This window comes from Ahaetulla prasina, chromosome 13 (genome assembly GCF_028640845.1).
Source record: "Ahaetulla prasina isolate Xishuangbanna chromosome 13, ASM2864084v1, whole genome shotgun sequence".
Lineage (NCBI taxonomy): Eukaryota > Metazoa > Chordata > Lepidosauria > Squamata > Colubridae > Ahaetulla > Ahaetulla prasina.
Genome location: NC_080551.1, coordinates 19,903,335 through 19,917,676, shown reverse-complemented (window position 1 = coordinate 19,917,676; position 14,342 = coordinate 19,903,335). Strand labels below are relative to the sequence as shown.

Here is a 14,342-nt window from a genome sequence, read left to right as displayed (position 1 = left end):
TCCTTCCTCCCTCCCTCCCTCCCTCCCCTCCCCTTCTTCCTTCCCAGTGGTTAGAATGCAGTATTGCAGGCACTCTGTCCACTGCCATAAGTTCGAGCCTCATAGGCTCAAGGTTGACTCGGCCTTCCATCCTTCTGAAGTGGGTAAAATGAGGACCCAGATTGTTGGGGGCAAAAGGCTGATTCTGTAAACCACTTAGAGAGGGCTGTAAAGCACTGTGAAGCAGTATATAAGTCTAAGTGCTATTGCCCTTCCTTCCTTCCTTCCTTCCTCCCTCCCTCCCTCCCCTTCCCTTCCCTTCTTCCTTCCCAGTGGTTAGAATGCAGTATTGCAGGCTCACTCTGTCCACTGCCATAAATTCAATCCTCATAGGCTCAAGGTTGACTCGGCCTTCCATCCTTCTGAAGTGGGTAAAATGAGGATCCAGATTGTTGGGGGCCATGATGCTGACTCTGTAAACCGCTTAGAGAGAGCTGTAAAGCCCTGTGAAGCGGTATATAAATCTATCGCTATTGCAAATCAAGGAAAATGACATGACGTAAAAGGAAAACAGACACAGGAAAGGGACAAAGGTTCCTTATTTGCTCGCTCTAATTTCCGATGCCGATCCCAACGGCAATACCCCAGGGGCAGCCGAGACTCTTAAGAGGCGCCCCTGCACAACCAACAATCACCTCAGCTGGGAGTTCAGAGACTATTTAGCAAAGCAATTAAAATAAGGCCACCGATTTCCAGATTGCAGCAGAAATTTTTTTTTATCTCTGCTCTATATGATACGATCTTCATAACGTGGGCTTAGAGCTGGTTAGAGGAAGAAGGTCAGAAGACTTTTTTGATCTTGAGAAATGAGCCTTTCTTGGGAGGCTTGTAGCTATTTTGGGGCCAACCACCTCCTTGGCTAATTTTAGCTACTCACATCAATAGGAATCGCCCAGCTTATCCTGTAAATGGAGGAGGGAAAGGAAAGATTGGGCTGGACTTAGCCAATTAATCTTCCCCGGGCCAGGATGCGAACACAAAAATGGAATCACGGAAGGGTGAGACAGTTGCAAATTGGAAACTAGACAAGAGATAGTAAACAGATAGGAGCCAAGATCTACTACCAAAATGGTTTTATATAGGGGAGATTTGTGCTTAATTCAGTGGTGGGTTTCAAATTTTTTTACTACCGGTTCTGTGGGTGTGGCTTGATGGGCGTGGCATGGCTTGGTGGGGATGGCAGGGGAAAGATACTGTAAAATCTCCATTCCCTCCCCACTCCAGGGGAACGATACTGCAAAATCCGCATTTCTCCCCGATCAGCTGGGACTTGGGAGGCAGAGAATAGATGGGGGTGGGGCCAGTCAGAGGTGGTATTTACCGGTTCTTCGAACTATTCAAAATTTCCTCTACCGGTTCTGCAGAACTGGTCAGAACCTGCTGAAACCCACCTCTGCCTTAATTGCAATTTGTGAGGGACTAGCATCCTGTAACATCCTATAGCCTTTAAGGATTATGGGACTACCACAGGGGAGGGCAAGAATATTAAGCAATATCTCAGCGTTTCCTAAACTGGATGACTTTCGGTGGACTTTGACTCCCAGAATTCCCCAGCATGGCAACTGCGGAGAATTCTTGAGGGTTGACATTGACGTGTCTGGAAGTTGCTGTTGCTAAGACTGGGAAATTCTGGGAGTTGAAGTCCAAACAGCTTAAAGTTGCCACGGTTGACAAACATTGATCTAGAACAGTGTTGGTGAACTTTTTCGGCACTGAGTGCCAAAATGGGAACGCGCACATGCGCACAGGGGAGCACCGGAAACTGGAAGACCAGTTCCCCAGTGTACATGCACGGGCACACGGGGAAGCTGAGCTTGTTTTCCGGTGTGCACATACATGCCGGTCACCTGGTCTTCCGGTTTCTGGCACGCATATGTATGCCAGAAACCGGAAGCTCAGCTTCCCAGCATGCACATACGCACCAGGGAGCTGCTCTTCCAATTTTCAACATTCCCACGTGCCAGGACCCAGAAGAGCAGCAGGCGATGGCTGACGTGCCCGGAGAAATGGCCATAGATTGGCCATCACGGATCTAGAATCTCACAAATATGAGTGGGAAGATTGGCCATCACGGATCTAGAATTTCACAAATATGAGTGGGAAGAGGCAAGAAAAATGGTGTGTGAGTGGGAAAGTAAGCATTTCTGGGCTGAATTCCTGGTCTGACGTCTGATTTGTATTTATTTTTGGAATCTCTGGCTGGCACATTGGCCCCAGGAGACCAATCTGCTTCCCGGGGGGAAGAAAAATCACGGAAACCCAATACTGTGCCACTGGGCAGAACCCCATCTCACTGTAACCTGATAAATATTTTCTCTTCCACTTCCTTTTTCGCCCAATACAAAAGCACTTGGGCTGGTCCTGAATCAAATGTCACTAGACATGAAGAATCCCTTCAAACTTTCGTTCCATTCTCTGGTGTGTTTAAAAAAACGCAGCTGGTGCAACTTCACAAAACTTGGCAAGTTCATTGTAGGCCTTCTGCCTACAAACCGACGCAATCGAATACTACTTGTGCAACTGAAGCCCTTAACCAGAGGAGTGTCAAAATTCAGAGCAGAAACAGAGTGGATTTTTCTTGTACTAAAGAGCACCAGTGAGAGTGACACTTATTAAAAAAAAACAACCTAACTTGACAGTCAACTCAAAAAAGCTGTTGTTCTACCTTCTGTGCCAATTCTTAGCATGGAAGGCAAATACGTAGAAAAAGGAAAACAGATGGAAGATGAAAACCCCCCTCCAAGCCCAAAGTCCTTCTAACCCAGAATGCTGAATTAATTTGCATTTTGCAGAGAAAATCAACTCTCATTTCCCATTGCAACTCCTAAATTTTGTCCCCCTGCCACACCTGTGTTTTCTGCTTTCCTTCACTTTCTCTTTCCATTTCCCCCCCCCCCCCGTGAGGAAGTTCTTCTACTTTAAACTTTTACGTGCATTCTTTGTAAGGCACTCTAAAAAAAAAGCCTTAAAAAAACTCATCAGGTGAATGACTTTGGCCACCGAGTCCCTCTCTCATCTCTCTTAGCCCAGCTCACCTCACAGGGTTATCTTTGGGGAGAAAACAGGAGGAGGAAGGAGTCTTAGGTATGCTCACCGCCTTGGGTTATTTATAAAAAATAAATAAAAAATAAAGGTGGGATAGAATGAAATGCGAATAAATTCCTTCTTTACTTCCTCTTGTACAACTCTTGAGTGTTGTAATTTGCAACCTAAGTAAATAAAAGAAATAAAAAGACTATGGGCTGAAGGAAATTGGCCTCTTTGCTGATCTCCATTAAAGATCTACCCACCCAACAAACCCCAGCGGAGACCCTACCTAGAAGGATTCATCAATACCCCATGGCTTAAGTTGCCATCCGGCCCCAGTTTTTTTGACTGTCCCAGTCAAACTTCAGTGCCACTGCCAGGAGTTGTACAGAAACAGAAGTTTTGCTCAGACTTACGATTTTCGGCTGCCATCACAAAAAAGGTAAAATTTGTCCGACTGCATTTTCAGCTGGCATTTCTCAAGAGCAGATAAGGAAAGGGAAGAGCCAGCCCAGCAAGGGTTGGATCGGGCAACAATAAAAATCAAGAGAGCACGTGGAACATCCAGAAGGCGCTCAGCCTCGCTTTGTCCGTTCCAGAAAGAGTAATTTAAATTATAACGGGAAGAAGAAGAAGAAGAAGAAGAAGGAGAAGGAGAAGAAGAGGAGGAGGGGGGGGAGGAGGAGGAAGAGATGAAAAAGAGGAGGAGGAGGAGGAGGAGGAGGAGGAGGAGGAGGGGAAGAAGAAGAAGAAGACGAAGAAGAGCCCCTCAAACGGGCACAACCGCCACGGTGGCCTAGCCTGCCCCACCAGTCAGTTGCCTTTTTTACAAAAAAACGGTGCCCCAAACAAGCAACATTATCTTAAGGATGAAAGTATGCTTAAAAGCATACATCTGAATCCTTTGCCAGCAGGCCCAGGGAGGGAGTTACCAGCATCTATCCCCATAAATACCTAAGCACAACTTAAGCAAACGTTGTTCTCAATATAACTTTACAAATGTAACCAAGAAACTTGCGTTCGCACTGAATGCTTCACCGACAAACCCAGGTTAATTGCGGCATTCGTGTACAATAAAACCCAATGCTTTCACTTAATGCAATGCCCGCCCCGCATTAACATACTAAAAACACCTGGCTGGGTTCTTCTGAACCTCAGAATTAAACAATTTCACTTTAACCTAGTCTGGCGTGTTGCAAAAAATTCTACCCAAAGTCAGCCTTTCTTCTCTCTCTCTCTCTCTCCCCCCCCTCCCCCGGTGGTCTTCTGTCCGTCTCCTGCAGCTTATCTGCCCGGATTCACTCGGTCACACCATCCTTGCACCTTTGAGCCAACTCGAAGACATTTTGCAACTAGAAACAATCTCTTGACTCTTCACCCCTACCGCCCTCAGGAATTTTGGAGAGACCTGGGAGCTGAGGAGGTCCCCCTTCTCCGTTCCCCCCCCCCCCGGTTTCTTACCCGCCCCACATTGAGGTACGTTGTGCTGCCATCCCTCGCCGGACTCAACTGCTCAGCCGGGGCCAAAAAGCCGAGTTAGACAAGGTGCAAATCCGGAAGCTGGCAACTGACAATTGAGGCATTCTTAGCAAGTCAGCCTTCAATCTTACGGCACACCAAGGTGATCTCCTTAAGCTGCTCACCGGTGGGCAGAAGCTTTCCGTAAGAGGAAATTTGAAGCTTTAAGAACAACAGGCACCTGGGGATCCAAGGGCACACCTGTTCCACAGGGAAGGTGTAAAAATACAGGACCGCGCGCCCTCATTACACACAAAGTCGGAGAGGGACATCTAATGTCCTGAATCCATCCACCTGAACATAATGTTTTCGTTTACGAGATGTATTTTAATTCTGAGTTTGGACACAGAATCTAACTATAGCGATATGCAGGTTACTGAGGGGGGAGGGACTACAGCCGTTATGTCGAACCTATGACACACGTGCAAGAGGTGGCACGCAGCGCCCTCTCTGACGGCAACATGAGCTGCGCCGCGCATACGCGTGCCTCCCACCAGCCAGCTGGTCTTTGGGTCTCTGCCGTGCGTGCGTGGGGGGCAGGGCTTGTGTGGGGGGCCACACATGCATAAGGGGAACAGGGCATGTGTGTGTGGGTACATGCATGCACAGGGCGCGCGCGTGCATTGCATTTTGGGGGTTTGGGTGCTTTGGGCACTCGGTCCGGAAAAGGTTAGCCATCACTGGACTAGGGGGACCCCGGAGCCATTACAAATAATAAAATACCACCTACCAAAACAATGCTCCACATGCATGACTTTCATTTGGCTCTGCAATTATTACAACATTCAATCCCTGCATCGGAACCTCCAATATGTTAGGAATTCCAAACAAGCCCTATCATCACTCTGTCCCAAATATTTTGGAATCATTCCAAGCTCAAAATGTCACTTTCTAAAATAGAGCAGCTTTGAGCTCAAAAGTCTTCCCGAATGGATGGAGTCGATCTGGAACTCTTTTGGTGGGATAAGGACATTCTGTTCTAAATCCAAACTTGTTTTGAACTCAAGACATTTTGCACGGCCCTAGAAAACATCCACTAAGTCTCTCTCCGGTTGAAAAGTGGTTAGCAACTATGTTGAAAGAGACGGTACGGACAAAATAGAATAGAATAGAATAGAATTTTTATTGGCCAAGTGTGATTGGACACACAAGGAATTTGTCTTGGTGCATATGCTCTCAGTGTACATAAAAGAAAAGATACGTTCATCAAGGTACAACATTTACAACACAATTGATGATCAATATATCAATGTAAATCATAAGGATTGCCAGCAACAAGTTATAGTCATACAGTCATAAGTGGAAAGAGATTGGTGATGGGAACTATGAAACGATTAATAGTAGTGCAGATTCAGTAAATAGTCTGACAGTGTTGAGGGAATTATTTGTTTAGCAGAGTGATGGCCTTCGGGAAAAAACTGTTCTTGTGTCTAGTTGTTCTGGTGTGCAGTGCTCTATAGCGTCGTTTTGAGGGTAGGAGTTGAAACAGTTTATGTCCAGGATGCGAGGGATCTGCAAATATTTTCACGGCCCTCTTCTTGATTCGTGCAGTATACAGGTCCTCAATGGAAGGCAAGTTGGTAGCAATTATTTTTTCTGCAGTTCTAATTATCCTCTGAAGTCTGTGTTTTTCTTGTTGGGTTGCAGAACCGAACCAGACAGTTATAGAGGTGCAAATGACAGACTCAATAATGCATTTATGGAGCGTTCAGTGAATTTCCTAAATAACAACGTATTGGTTGTGTCAGAGGAGGCAGCCAAGAAACCTAGATCTTTGCTTCATAAAGTGGGTAATCATTAAATGTAATGATTTAGATTAAATGTGGCGGGTAGCAGGTAAGTGGATGCCGGCTAACAGGTGCTGCCATGATGGATCTGAAATGACAGCTGCTCTTTAAATGTAAGGACTCATTCTTGCTGGTAGTTAGAATCTTTTCATATTATTATTTGCAAGCAAAATGAAGGTTTCCTATTTAGCTTGCAGAGCCTGGATTCACTGAATGAGTTTACCCAAAATGTAAATATTGCAGAAAATACAGCCTCCTGCTACATAACTAAGCTCCATTTCATGCTGAATAAATTATGAATGTATCTTCAACGGGAAACTAGCTTTAGATAGATTTTTTTTATTCCAAAAGCATTTTATTAAAATAAATTTGGTAAAAATACAAAAAAAATCCAATTTTTTTTTTTTAAAAAAATCCGATTTTAAAAAAATAAATCACTGATTTTTATCCACCCTGTTTCTTGGTTTGTCTGTCAGACCTGAGGTTGCAGCCACGCATTTCTGATGCTTCAGAAGCCATCTGGGGAAAAGCGTTCCATTTCCCTGGAGAGAGAACGTGACTGCATAAACCGAGGTCCCACTCTCACTGCTGGGACCTCTCCTTAAAAGCAAAAGGAAGCCAAGCTGTAGGATCGGACAGTCCCCTTCCTATTCACCTAACAAGGTGGGCAAGTTGCAGGAATTCCAAAAATTGTTTTAAGTAAAACAGAGATGCTAAAGCCGTAAGAAGGGCAGGGGACCACCATGGTGCCTTTGTGGAGCTTCTCAAGATGGTGTTGTTCAAACAGAGGACATAAAAGGAGGTGCAATCCCCCCCCCCCAGAAGAAAGGCCAGGTATGAAACAATAGGAGTGCTAAGCCTCTGGAAATTAATTTAGCATCCACAGGAAAAAGGGGGCTTAGCCCCTTTCTTCAGTTTTGAAACTTAGGTGGGGAGCAGGAGGGGGTCTTTAAGGCTTGCTGCTCAGCTCTTAGAGCCTATTCACAGTACCTGGAGGCTTCCTTAGTGCCTGGTATTTTTAGAAGGAGTTAAAACAAAGGGCCATTCACAGCTGATTGCGAAGAAGTAAGCTCCCTTGACCACAAAAGATCCATTGCTTCTTTCCTAGGCAGCCAGCCAGCAATGAGGAAGGATTTGACACCAGATTTTTTTGGCCCCAAGAAGATCCACGTGGCAACGCTCACATTCATTGCCTTAAGCAGCATCCAGCGAAGGATCCCAAGGGCTCTATTTCCACCTGGAAAATTTCCCCAGATTTATCCCAACCGATCTAGGGGTAGCCCCGGTCTTTTTGCAACAGCTCCAACATTGGGGATGGACAGGAGTTTTGTAAAAATAGGCTTTATCGACACACAGGAACACAGTGAGCTCAAAAAAGGATAGCCGTGCATCAAGAGTTCCGTTTTGCATCGTATCCTAAACCAGGGATCGCCAACCTTGGCAACTTTAAGGCTGGCGGACTTCAACTCAGTCAAGCTTAAAGTTGCCATGGTTGGAGACTCCTGTCCTAAATCATACACACCAGAGAATATTTCCGAGACATAAGGTAAAGGTAAAGGTTCCCCTCACACATACGCGCTAGTCGTACCCGACTCTAGGGGGCGGTGCTCATCTCCGTTTCAAAGCCAAAGAGCCAGCGCTGTCCGAAGACGTCTCCGTGGTCATGTGGCCGGCATGTCTAAACGCCAAAGGTGCACAGAACGCTGTTCCCTTCCCACCAAAGGTGGTCCCTATTTTTTCTACTTGCCTTTTTTTACCTGCTTTCAAACTGCTAGGTTGGCAGAAGCTGGGACAAGTAACGGCAGCTCACCTCGTTACGTGGCAGCACTAGGGATTCGAACCACTGAACTGCCGACCCTTTGATCGACAAGCTCAGCGTCTTAGCCACTGAGCCACCGTGTCCCTTTCAGAGAGATATCAAGGCTTAAATGACTACCAATTTCCCCCCCCCCCCACTAGAAGGCAATTCAATCCTGATTTAGCAGACCAGCGTCTGTCGGCCTCCTTCCCTTTCATAACAGAGGACAAAGCTGGTTTGTTCAGTCTGAGAAATCCTCTTCACCAGTAAATTTCAAAGTTACGAAGGCAAACGTTTCTCAAGTTTGGGCCACTTTAAGACACGTGGGCTTCAAATTCCCAGAATCACGGCTGGCTGGGGAATTCTGGGAGTTGAAGTCCGCTTACATGAAAAGGGCCGAGGTTGAGAAACACTGTGCTCTCAACATGGTTTGGAAGAGTTAAAGAAACACATTTCGGGGCACCAGAGGAGAAAAGCTGATTAAAAAACACAACCAGAAGCATAAGCTTGATAATCTGTTCCTTTCTCTTTCACAAACCTCTCCCTCTCCGCCCAGATCAAGCCGGTTTCTTTCAGTCAAATTTTTTTCCCCTACTCACGTATGGAATATTTTTCTATTGGTGATTTATTAAAAGCTATAATTGTTTATGGCAGGGGTCTCCAACCTTGGCAACTTTAAGCCTTGGCGGACTTCAACTCCCAGAAGTTGAACTCCCAGAATCCCCCAGCCAGCAAAGCGAGCAACCTGCCACCATTCCCCACGTTTCCTGCTATCAGTGCACCCTTCCTCTCAAAGGGATTCTCACTTCCATGGTTCTGCGTTTGGCCTGGCAGGCTGGCCTAAGCGATGGGCCATTCAGAAGTTTGTACAAGTCCGAAGAAGCCATCTTCAGAAGCTCCTTTTATAGCTTGGGTGGGGGAAGAGGAGAGGAGAGGAGAGGAGAGGAGAGGAGAGGAGAGGAGGCAAGGGAAGAGAAGAGGAAAGGAGAGAATAGCTGGGCCGGAATAGCTCAGGCTGTTAAGAAGCCTGTTATTAGAACACAGTAGCCTGCAATTACTGCAGGTTCAAGCCCGGCCCAAGGTTGACTCATCCTTCCATCCTTTATAAGGTAGGTAAAATGAGGACCCAGATTGTTGGGGGGGCAATAAGTTGACTTTGTAAAAAAAATATACAAATAGAATGAGACTATTGCCTTACACACTGTAAGCTGCCCTGAGTCTTCGGAGAAGGGCGGGATATAAATGTAAACAAAAACAAAAAAGAAGAAGAAGAGGAGAGGAGAGGAAAGGAGAGGAGAGGAGAGAAGGCAAGAAAAGAGAAGAGGAAAGGAGAGAAGAGAAGGCAAGAGAGGAGAGGAGAGGAGGCAAGGGAAGAGAAGAGGAAAGGAGAGAAGAGAGGAGAAGAGAAGGCAAGAGAAGAGAAGAGAGGAGAGAAGAGAAGAGAAGAGAAGAGAAGAGAAGAGAAGAGAAGAGAAGAGAAGAGAAGAGAAGAGAAGAGAAGAGAAGAGAAGAGAAAACACAGTACACGGTCAAACAATTGCAAACAGGAGCAATAAAATGTTGAGGTTTGTCCCGAATGGCCATAAGCCCAGTTAGGAATTGTTACACGCTTGTTTTCCAACCAGGCTTGTAAAATGCAGGACATGAAGACGGGACAAGGAGAATCGGAAGAAAAACGTAAGCTACCGGATTGGAGGTGGTTGTAGGGAATGGCCCACAAAGTCAAATTTATTTTTATATCTTGCCTTAATTATTATTTTTATAAATAACTCAAGGCGGCACTTGGCACACTCTTTTAAAATTATCTATTTGTACTTCCCACTGATTCACAGTCACAGCTTGAGAACTGTGCTGGGATCTTGGTTCGGGTCTCTGTCTTCCCAATGGGGCACAGATCTTTTCTTAGCCCAGATTTCTGACTGTCTTTAAAGTAGGGGTGGGCGACTACGGACCCTTTACAGCCCGTGGACTTCAACTCCCAGAATTCCTTAAAGCCACCCTTGCTTTAAAGCAGGCGGCCTCCCAACCTTGGCAACTTTAAGCCTGGCGGACTTCAACTCCTAGAATTCCCCAGCCAGCAAAGCAAAGCAAAGCAGGCTGGGGAATTCTGGGAATTGAAATCCGCCAGGCTTAAAGTTGCCAAGGTTGGGAGACCGCCTGCCTTAAAGGCTGTACACCGCCCTGAGTCCTTCGGGAGAAGGGCGGTCTAGAAATCTAATTAATAAATAATAAATAAATAAATAAAATAAATAAAGGTGCCAGCCGCAGGGTTCCTCTGAGAGGGCGAAGATGGCACAAGAATCTACCATCCTGCCAGGATCAAATCTGGCTGGTCAAAAGGGAAGATTTTAATTCTGTGTAATGGGCAGCATCTAAGCCAAGGGGTGTCCAAACTTGGCAACTTTAAAACTTGTGGACTTCAACTCCCAGAATTCCTCAGCCAGCAAAGCAAAGCAAAGGAAAGCAAAGCAAAGCAAAGCAAAGCAAAGCAAAGCAAAGCAAAGCAAAGCTGGCTGGGGAATTCTGGGAGTTGAAATCCACAAGTCTTAAAATTGCCAGGTTTGGACACCCCTGATCTAAGCCAAGCCTCTTCTGTGTGTATGTATGGTGCCAGAGAAAAGGCTACATTCAGCAGAGGGACGAATGGCCGAGATGGATCGAGGGCAAAGACACCCATCTGATGCCAGCCTGCACGGGCCTCCCACCCCCCTACCCCCAAATCTCAAGGTTGCCCGATGTCCCGATTTCTCAGATTCCTGATATCCTCCCGGGAGAGCGTCTCTGCTCCAAAGAGATATTTCTGCCAGCAGGAACAAGACCAAGCAACCCCAATGAACTGACATGCCCACGTGGCACAAGAGGAAAACACTGGAAGAGAAAAAGAACCAGACATTTTGTCCTAACGGTCAGAGAGATGGTTTTACAAGACGGCAAAAAACAAAAACCCCACCACACCAGTTCTGCGCCAAGAGGCCAACCTCGCTACCAGCTCACAAAGCCTATTCAGAAGCCCATTTAATTTCGTTGTACGAGGTGTGATGACAATAAAGTAAACTAAACAAAACTGGGCACAAGAAGTATCTTCAGCCAGGAAGGAAAACAAAAGAAGGCAAAGAAAGCAGCCACTATTGGCCACGAGCGCAGCCAACGGAAAGCACAGCAGAATATAGAATAACAAGAGTTGGAAGGGACCTTGGAGGTCTTCTAGCCCAGCCCCGTGTTCGGGGCAGTCCTCAACTTACAATACCATGAGAGCAGCCCTGAAAAACGTGACTTCTGACCAATTTTTCACACTTACGACCGTTGTAGTACCCCCGCATGTGATCTAATTTTGGATGCCAGGCAACTGGTTCGTATTTACGACATCTGCAGCACTCCTGGGGTTTATGTCATCAGCTTTTGCGACTTTCTGACAAGCTAAGTCGAAGATTCACTTAGCAACCGTGATATTAATTTAACAGCTGCAGTGATTCACTTAACGGCTGCGGAGAGAAAGATCATCAGATGGGGCAAAACAAGGGGTGAAATCCAGCAGGTTCTGGAGAACCAGCAGCGGAAATTTTGAGCAGTTTGGAAAACCGGCAAAGACTACCTCTGGCCGGCCCCAGAGTGGGGTGGGAATGGAGATTTTGCAGCATCCTTTCCCCCAAGAGTGGGGAGGGAATGGAGATTTTGCAGCATCCTTTCCCCCAGGAGTGGGGAGGGAATGGAGACTTTGCAGCATCCTTTCCCCCAAGAGTGGGGAGGGAATGGAGATTTTGCAGTATCCTTCCCCTGCCACTCCCACCAAGCCGCACCCACAGAACCAGTAGTAAAAAAAAAATTGGATTTCACCACTGGGCCAAACTCACCGAAGAAATGTCTCACTCAGCAACGTAACCGTTGAGCTCAATTGTGGCTGTTGGTTGAGGACCCCCCCATACCATGCTGGACAAAAGGCCGTCCGATCTCTGCTTGAAGACCTCCAGGGATGGGTCAGCCACAACTTCAGAAAGGCACCGATGAAAGGTTCTCACCTTCTGCAACTTAGCCCATCAACCCCAGGCTGAGCCAAACCTGGGTAATCTCCAGTTTGCAGGAATCACTCCGTGTCCCAGCCCAGCCCAGCTTAGCTTAGCTTTGGCCAGGTCCAGCCTCCCCTCTCTCAGCAGAAATCAGGACACCCAAAACTTGAACAGGATACTTTCTCTCCCCCCCCCTGCTCCCCACTCCCTTGTTCATGCTGATAATTGCAGACAAAGCAGGGATTGTGAAAAGACCAAGAGCAAGGAAAGGGCTGGTGCCAATTCTGTGGCTCACCCTCTCTCTCTCTTGGCCAACCGGAGACAGGATGCAGTTTTTAAGGACCGAGAAGAACCAACTATGACACTGGTGGAACTGGGAAACCTTTGAAGGCACCTTTATTGGGTACCCTCCGAATTATTTAAAGGGGTCTTGATGTCAGCTGAAAGGAGGAGGCAAACTTCCCCAAATATTATAATGGTTCTTTTTCCCCCACCCCACCCCTACTTTGTATGTTTTGGATTGCAAGAGAACAAATTAAAAAAATAAGAGTTTTGATTTTAGATTTTGGGCACTGATGGGACTGCAATTCCTAAACTGCTGCAGCTGGGGAAACAGGAAGTATAGCGTGTTTCATAATATCTGGACTGAATTTATTTGCAATCCCAGACCAATGAAACATAAAATCCAGAATTTAAAGTATAGACCCACCATTAAAACCACCTCTGAAATGCCCATACAAACCAGACAAAACCTCATTTGATTTTTATTTTATTTTTTACCATATTCTGCAGACAGCCCTGCCAGGTATCTACAAGTGACTGTTTTGGATCTAATTAAGAGTTCAGCATTCTTTGCCAGCCTAATTTTATGGATATATATATATTAAAAAAAACCATAGGCCACATAGCTGGCAGAGATTACTCGTCCTTTAATATCTGCCAACCCTCACCAAGTGGGAGTCGTAATCCCACCCAACGGGACAGAATTAAAAAGCAGCAATCAGTTGTAAAGAGCAATTCAAAATTTTAGTTTTGTCCATAAGGTTAAGAGAAAGGAAATTCTCTCCATTAGAAGCAGCGGAGCTAAAATTGGGGACCTAAAGTCACGTTTTCCTGAGAAGCTGGCAACTCTGTTCGGCCAACCGAGAACAAAGCCAATTCAATTTTATTTCTTTTACAAGCCTTACCAAGAGAGCCAGTCTGGTTTAGGCCTCAAGCTCAGAAAGCAGGAGACGGTGAGTTCTAGTTCCGCCTGGGACACCAAGCCAGCTGGATGGATCTTGAGCCAGCCACGTGCTCCCAGCCCTAGGAAAGAGGCAATGGCAAACCCCTTCTGAAAAACCGTGGCCAGAAAGCTGCAGGAACTTGTCTAGGCAATTGTACTGACTCAAAGGGACCAAAGGAAAAAATTGCTCCGCTCAAAAACTTGACTATAAAGGGCATCCGGTGCCCATTTAATCATCTCTCGCATGCCAGGGCTCAATTCCATACTTTTGTTGTCACAACCACCCTCCAAGGTGGGCCAGATTAAGCAGGGCCTCCCCAGTACACCCAGCATTAAGCAGAGAATTGGTGGAGGAGTGCAGGAGTGGCTGTCCGGAGGCTGCTCGACTCGTACAGGTAGTCCTCGACATGCAACAGTTCATTCTCAGTGACCGCTTCCGACAGTTACGACATCACTGAAAAACGACTCATGACCATTTTTCACACGACCCGTTGCTCACGGTCACCTGATCAACATTCAGAAGCTCGTCAACTGACTCTTATTTATGACCCTTGCAGTGTCCTGGGATCCCGTGATCCCCTCTTGGTGGCAATTAAAGTCAAGGGGGGGAGCCATAGTCACTTAACAACGGTGCTACTGCAGTGATTCACTTTAACAACTGTTGGCAAGAAAGGTCGTGGGGGAGGGGCAAAACTCACTTAGCAACAGAAATGCTGGGCTCAAATTGCGGTCCTAAGTCGAGGACTACCTGTCTCCCCATTCCTGCTTTTTTCCTTTAAGGGAATCGAGGTTTCAGGGAAACTGGCTTTCCTCTTCTCGCCACACCTCCTTGCCTTGCCTGCTCCGCCGCCTCGGGTCAGGGCCGGCCTCCAACGACCAGCTTCTCCGACCTAACTCCTTCCCAGGAAGGCCGGGGGACCCCGCGACTCCTTTCCCACGAGACC

General features: G+C 46.6%; 1 protein-coding gene across 1 annotated transcript in view; it reads right to left on the bottom strand.

Moving 5' to 3' along the window:
- GRAMD2A (GRAM domain containing 2A) overlaps nucleotides 1-14,342 on the bottom strand; it is a 39,398-nt gene that overhangs the window by 24,209 nt on the left and 847 nt on the right. The window contains exon 2 of the mRNA XM_058156398.1: nucleotides 13,361-13,478. Within this exon, the coding sequence (XP_058012381.1) occupies nucleotides 13,361-13,478 (118 nt within the window). The remainder of the gene's footprint in view (nucleotides 1-13,360; nucleotides 13,479-14,342) is intronic.